The sequence below is a fragment of the Drosophila grimshawi genome, unplaced genomic scaffold (assembly GCF_018153295.1).
Source record: "Drosophila grimshawi isolate 15287-2541.00 unplaced genomic scaffold, ASM1815329v1 contig_1377, whole genome shotgun sequence".
Taxonomy (NCBI): domain Eukaryota; kingdom Metazoa; phylum Arthropoda; class Insecta; order Diptera; family Drosophilidae; genus Drosophila; species Drosophila grimshawi.
The window spans coordinates 23,830,324-23,837,774 of record NW_025062900.1 but is presented as its reverse complement, the minus strand read 5'-3'; the positions used below and the strand labels follow the sequence as shown (position 1 = coordinate 23,837,774).

At 41.1% G+C, this 7,451-nt stretch overlaps 1 protein-coding gene across 1 annotated transcript; it reads right to left on the bottom strand.

Annotated features, from left to right (window-relative positions):
- Positions 1–900: 900 nt before the first annotated feature.
- LOC6567168 (serine palmitoyltransferase 2) lies at positions 901–6,416 on the bottom strand. Its single transcript, XM_001993316.2, has 4 exons — positions 6,009–6,416; positions 2,129–3,247; positions 1,783–2,045; positions 901–1,709 (listed from the first exon to the last, which is right to left on the bottom strand). The coding sequence occupies exons 1-4, from the start codon at positions 6,300–6,302 to the stop codon at positions 1,493–1,495; spliced, it is 1,893 nt and encodes a 630-aa protein (XP_001993352.1). The 5' UTR covers positions 6,303–6,416; the 3' UTR covers positions 901–1,492.
- Positions 6,417–7,451: the final 1,035 nt, after the last annotated feature.

Here is a 7,451-nt window from a genome sequence, read left to right as displayed (position 1 = left end):
AAACATTTGCAACTGTATACCCTCAAAATAGTTCTATGGTTACAGAGTATGGAAATGTGACCACACTAGGAACTGCTTGACACATCTGATTAATTTCAACTGGGCACAGTCTGGTCACTCTGCTTGTTTTCCACTGCTTTGGCAACTGCTTTGTTTACTTCTATTCATTTCTAAATAATTCCCAACGGGGACTTTTATTGAAAACTAGCTCAAAAAATTATTCATTATAATATAAAAATGTACAGTGCTATCAATGCGAATCGTCACTATCGACATTGAGAATCCAATGCAGCAGTGAATATACCACAAGCAGTGCATAACACTTGTAAGTAGTGAATACCACCGCAACGAAAAAAAAGATAAGTATTTTTAATGGTGTCAGCACGGGCCAAGTACTAACATCCAACACATAGAACATGACATAGAATATTGTGCTGAAAATGCCCCAAATCAGATAGGAGCTCATAATGCCCGATGATTCCTATACATTTGTACATATATATTTAATAAGTCATAAATAAGAGTTAGAGGCACTTAAACAACTTACGCGTCCTTGCAGCGTGCCCAGCAACATGAAAACTGATATAACCAAGGAAGCGCCCACAACTATTATCAAGATGGACGTTAGCAGATCTTTCAAGCCTGGAACAAATCGCGTTAAAAGATAACTTTGTTAATTATGTGTATGCAACTTTACCATCTTCCGCTATCAAATAATAAAACCCAGAGCCGTAAAGAATAATTTCACTGCAACCGATTACCCGGCAACCAAATCGTAAATTAAATACACATAGGAATTTAGTCAGATAGAACATCTCGATGTATAGAACTAAAATGCTGAGCCAACTGTATTATTTAAGAAGCGATTTTTTAACAACGCTTATAAATGTGAACAAAAAATTTATGGTTTGGCATTTAGCAGTTTATTTCGTTTGACATTTCACATTAGCAAGTTTATTTTATTTATAATTTGTTTATTTGGAAAGCGAAGTGCAAGGAACAAAAATGTTGAAGTTGTTCGATCTGCCTAGCTTAGTTTAGTTTACGTGATTTTATAATCGAAAAACCTGACGAACATAATACATTTTCCATTTCATTGTACATTAAACCATATAGTGTGTATAAGTCAGCTGAAGACTTTGGAAAGATTACAATTTACAATATAGCAACTACGAAGAAGAGTTAAATGCTAAATACAAAATAGCTATCAATAGTATTATTATTATAATTATTATTTTTATTTTTATGATAAAGCTATGCAGCATGTTGCAGTCGCGCTGTTTTCATTTTCAGTTGAAGTTCAGGCCGAGTCCCTTGGGGATTAGTCAAAAAATGAACGCAACAACATGGCCAATTTATCATGATTAACCACTCTATTTCAGGAATTGGCGACTCAAAGCTCAGTTTTGTGCTGGGCTGCTCTTAACAGCTGAGGACAACTTTATACTTAAAGTTTTAAATGTGTGTGGTTGGTTTTGTGTGTGTTTAGAGTCTAGTACTCAATGGGATTGGGATCGCGAGGCTTGCGCGAATACTTAAGGCCCAAGTTCTCGCTCACATCGTCGATGACGTCCAGCGCATAGTCCAGCTGATCCTTGGTGTGTGCTGCCGACAAACAGAAACGGATGCGACCCTCCATGATGGGCGTGGCCGGGAAACCGGCGCCCACAACGGCAATATGACGCGTGGTCAAAGTTCGAATGACGGCACTGAGAAATCGAGAAATCAACAAATGAATTAACTAAGAAATTTACTTTAATTATTTGCTGCCAGTTAGCTTACCCAATTTTAGAGAAGAGATAGACGAGCATGGGCACCACAGGCGAATCCTCATGGCCATAGGTAATGACGCCCATCTGGGCCAAACGCTTGCGGAAATAGCGGGTATTCCTGGCCAGCTGCTGTACCTTGTTGCGACCCGTGTCGGTGCCATCCTCGCCCATTATGATGCTCATCGATGTGTATATCTGTTGCACGATAGGCGGCGATATGGAGCTGGCATAGCAATGGGCGTGGCTATTCGTGCGCAAAAAGTCAATCAGTTTCTGTAAAGAGCCAAAATGGGGAAAATTAAAGTGAGGGAATATTAACATTTGGGATTGTTGTTCATCATCTGTAGAATAATTACCTTAGAGCCCGCTATATAGCCACCGGCGCTGCCGAAGCTTTTGGTAAAGGTGCCCATTAGAATATCAACATCCTTGGGATCGATGCCAAAGTACTCGACAACGCCACGTCCTGTGGGACCCATGGAGCCAATGCTGTGAGCCTCGTCCAGATAGACATACGCCTTGTATTTCTTCTTCAAAGCAATTATCTCGGGCAGGCGAACAATGGAGCCCTCCATGCTGAAGATGCCCTCGACGAGGATCATGATCTTCCTCCAAGGCTTGCCGCCGTTCTTCGGATTGCCATAGCAGACGCCAGTGCGCAGCACACGGTCTAAATCCCGCATGTTGTTGTGCTTGAACACTCGGGTTGTGGCGCCCGACAGACGCAGGCCGAGAATGATGGACGCGTGATTCTTCTCATCGCTGACAACCAGACAATTGGGGCCCAGCAGCGAGGGTAAATTGAGAGCGTTCGTCGCGAAGCCCATGCCAAAGACAATGGCATCCTCGACGCCGCAGTAGCGGGCCGTCAGCTTCTCCAGATCGATGTGCATCTGGCTGTTGCCCAGTTCACAGCGTGAGCTGCAATAGGCCAGACCTTTCTCCCGAGCACGCTGCTCCGAGTTGTCGGCACAGGCGCCAGTGGCGGCGGCAAAGCCAAGGTAATTGTATGAGCCCAAATTGAGGCAGCGCGTCTCGGTGCCAGTGAACCTGAAGCTCCAGCCATAGTCGTCGGTGACGCGATCCTTGAGGACCAGTTCGTCGCCGGGCACACTGCATATGGGACGATTCCAGCAGTCGCGCACCCGCCGATAAACGTAGCGTGAGTAGAAGCTCTCGAAGGCATCGTAGAGGGTCACGTATCCATCGCGAGCCTTCTCCGTGGCCACCTTGGGCACGAAGAGCAGCTGGTTGATGTAGCCGAGTATCATGAGCAGATAGAAGCCCAGATAGGTGAGGCAGGCCGTGTGCAGGGGCACATCCTCGAAGGATGTCTTCTGGTAGTGCTCCCGTTCCGCCGACAGGACGCGCTCCGCCTGACTTGGCTTGAACTTGTCGTCGTCACACGTCTGCTTGCCCTCACTTGTGGCATGCCCCTCGTTGGTCGCCGGGTGGTAGCTGCCCTCGCTGGTTCTCTGCAAAGGGAGGGAGATCCAGAGAGATTAGATGGGAGTTGTGCTTGATTGATTGCCAAACTAATTTGTGTTGGTAAAATTAACTCGCTGGAATGACGCTTATCAAATTGAGCAACAGCTCGTTATCACAATGCCCAAAACTAATCTTGCAGCCCTCAATGAACAACATGTGTTGGGGAGAGCTTACATCAAATACCCGCCTTTATTATGTAAGCCAGCAAATTTCAATTATTTTATGCGACGCACAGGAAACATTCCGGGTGACTTCACAGGCTAATTTCTTTTTTCGGTTGATTTGTTTTTTAAACAGATTTTACGCTTAAACACATTTTAATTAAATAAATATATCTTGATGCATTAGCATTTATGTAGTTCTTGGCCTCAAGACAAATATTCTTTAGGCATAAAGTCTGAACTTTAACTTTAGCATTTAACTTAATGAACGAAAAAATGGCATAAATTGTCTAATTAAATTATATTTTATACAAATATATCTATGATACACCCCTCCCCGGGTCATCTTAAAGGTGTAAGATTGTTGCGAAGCCCATTAGTGAATGGCGAAAGAATTTTAAGTAATCAACACATGACCTGCATTTAACAAATATGATTTCACAGTATCAGTTGCTCATTTGAAGAGGTCTTACACCTCTGCTAGAAACATTTATCAGTCTCTGTAGCAGACTGTGATTGTTGTTGCTGTTGTTGGATCGTCAATCAGCCAATTAACATTCAACTACCAGAACACAAAAACTGCCTTCAATTTTCCGTCTCTCATTTACTCGCAGCATTGTGCACTGAAGTCATTCAAAATGTTGCGTCGCCACTAGTCGGATATTTGAATCATTTGCTTTTGGCACGGAAGCCATATAAATACTCTTACACATCTAGATATATGCATATGTACAGACTGCCTGTATATTAGGTAAGGCATTAACCAATTGGGCACATACTTTTCGCAGTGCGTGTACGTGTTTATTTATTTATTATGCACTCGTTATGTACACATGATCCGATCTGATATCGCACAATGGAAAGCGGCTCATTAAACCAGTTGATGATCTGAGTGTGTTATGTTTGCTATTATTATTATTATTATTATTAATGTTATTATTAGTGAGCACATTTATATGGCTAAATAATATAACAATAAGCCAATGGCGACGATAATATGCCATGTTTATTTTCATTTGACTTGCTTACGAAACTCATTTTACACGCAACTGCAGTTTTACACTGCTCCAAACATGATTCCGTCCGGTTACATATGGAAAACACTTATAACGGAGTGAATATGAACGTCAACTTCATTGATACATATAGATATATATATTTATAACTTTCGGAGAGATGTCAAAAATTGAATTCCACAGTGAATACATAGAATCTATATAGTTTTCTATATAATATATTATTATCAAATAAGATACTGCATTAAGTGCGCAAAATACCATATTTTGGAACTCATCCACATCGACTCCTTATCTATATTTATAGGAATTGTAGGTGACACATTCTCCAGGTATTATCATTGCCCCTACATATTTTATACGTTTCTTGACTAATTATAAACAGTGATTAATGCCAGAAACTCCCAGACAACTTGGATAGTTATAAGCCCCAATTTCTGATTGTTCTATCATCTAGAAATATTTGATCTAAACGCTATTATCAGATCTATTTTGCTTACTTTTGTGTACTGTATAAATTTGCCATTGCAGACACTTATTAATATATCCAGTTGAATTGAGCACTATTGTTCACGTAATAGTCTAGACTTTATCTGAATACTCTCTATCTTAACATTTACCATGTGTTTAATTTCGAAAGAATTATTCATCAATATTGATTCGTTTTACTTGGGATAGTTTGTAGTTATTTATTAAAGTACTTCATTATTACTTTAAGAAATTGCCCATATCATGCCACTTTGCAACTGTGCCTCTCTCATTGACTCTCTTTTAGACTGAAAATGAACTGAAAAAGCTTATCTATGAACGCCTTATGCCAACAGAAATAAAAACACAAAAAATCGTCAGACATAAAAATGAATCATATGAATTCAATTTAACGTTTTTACCGGCCTCGTTCTCCGAGAGCTTTACGTAAAATCCATTCTAACCGCTGATAAGAAAATGGCATGACCCGTGTAGCGTGAGCAAAAAACAAATCGGTTGCAGTTGCCATCGACAAAAAATTGTGTCAGAGGAGGTTGCAAATAGCAGCACCCAGAGGACAAAAGTCCCGTTCGTTGCCTGGGCAACCCCAACAAAATCAAAGAGCTGCCCAAAACAAACAAAAGGCAGCGACAGAGAGAGAGAGAGAGAGAGAGAGAGAGAGATAGAAATGGCAAATGTTGCACTTAAAACTGTTTACTGGGGATGTGGGGAAAGGAGTACAAACAGCTGGCTGGCTGACCTAGAAAATGCGGCAATGCAAGCGGCGCCAAACACATTCCAATTCACCTCCGCCCCCCTGCGAACAGCAGCAGCTGACTTAATACACACACACACACACATGCACACGCACTCTCTCTTTTCTCTCCTTGTTCGCTCTGTCTTCATGTACGCGGCCGCTTATTCGTTTACTCTTCGCACGCGTACACACACACGCACGCACACAAAATCAATGACGCGCCGGCACGAGGGAAACAGAACAAGAAGCAGAAACAGAAGCAAAAGCAAAAACATTTTGATTTTGCCTAGCCTGCGGTTTGTTGTTGCTGTTTTTGTAGTTTTAATTTCTTTTTAGCTCCACTCACCTTGAAATGGAGGCCTCCAGAACGTGTTCGAATTTCGGTGTAGGCTGGCGCCGAAAACTTGAGCTGTTTGTTCAGCAGCAACTGCTGCTGCTCCTCCACCTCCACCCTGTCTTGCTGCACCTCTTGCTCCACCTCATTCAGCTCTTTCTCGTGCTGTTGCTTTGCCATTTCTCGCGGCACAAAGTTTTGGTTGGGAATGTGTCCATTGCTAATTGGAGTGGATGCATTTTTGTTGGCAGCGATGCTCTCGTAGCTCTGCGCAAAGGTGACGCCGTCATCGTCCATGTTGCCCATTGCGATAGCGACTAATCGGCAAATTCCCCTGGCGAATGTATTTACACGCAGCGACGCAGCAAATTGAAACTGCTTTCAACTAAACCGTTCGCCAGCCCGTTCGAACAGAAAGTGGATTTTTTGACGAGGGGCAGGCCAGCGTATGATACACCCTGTGTGTGATAAGTGAGGGCGTGTGTTGAGTTTGACCACAGCTGATATCGAATTTTGGAAACACGCTGTGCGCTCGCAGCAGCATGTTCACATGCAATTTCAAATAAACGCATATTAAAGCGGCATATGAACAAATGTAAAATAGATATTTTGAATACATATATAAGGACTGCATCACTAATTTATCATAAATTTATTTATTTTAACTGATCGATCTTTTAATGCTCGAATATCGAATGTTAATCTACTGTTAAGCAACAGAGTGTGCTTGCTCTGGAACTGAACTGGAACTATGCAGTTGGAGTGATTGGCAACACTTGCCGCAAACCCATCAAGCAGTGTGAAAAGCAGTGCATAAACAAGCCGTGCAACAGTGCGCATGCCAAGCAGTTCAAAGTGGTTCTCTTTTCTGATAATAATTCATTTTAAGAAAAAAATGTCTTCTTTTTATCAAAACGAAATTTAAAGCGCCATTTCTTAAATTTAGATGATAACATTCTTCATATTGGGCTGATAAATCCTCATTTGGATAAATTAGCATAAGATTTTGCAAAACTTTTTATGTGAACTGCTTCGATTTGGTGTCTTTTACTCGAAGAAAAAAGATCCGCAAAAAAGAACAAGAAAAAAGAAAAAAGTGCGTAAAGCGGCAATTGTAGTAAAATTCATGAGAATTGAAATTGTCGCAAAGTGCGTTGACTTTATTGAATAGGCCTATTATTCCAATTGGAATAATCAGACAGACGCGTCTGACAAATTCAGAAAACGAAAACTTTTTACTATTTTTTGTTTTTTTTTTTGCTTTTTTTTGTGATTTTATTTTGTCTATTTTTGCGGAAGAATTTGAGCAATTTGTAAATGAGGCGTGAGGATGGAAGATATATGAGAAATAAGAGTCTCTGGCAGAGACTATTGACTCACTTCAAGGATTTTTCTAGACAAAATACATTTGGAAAACAACAAAAAACATTGAACTCAACATTTTGCGCTTGCCAC

Bases quoted from the DNA above. Each gene is read 5' to 3' on its own strand.
- LOC6567168 (XM_001993316.2), bottom strand. From the start codon at position 6,302: ATGGGCAACATGGACGATGACGGCGTCACCTTTGCGCAGAGCTACGAG. The intron at 2,046-2,128 runs GTAATTATTCTA...GGCTCTTTACAG, and splicing joins GCTATATAGCGGGCTCTAAG to AAACTGATTGACTTTTTGCG. The intron at 1,710-1,782 runs GTAAGCTAACTG...TCGATTTCTCAG, and splicing joins TATCTCTTCTCTAAAATTGG to TGCCGTCATTCGAACTTTGA.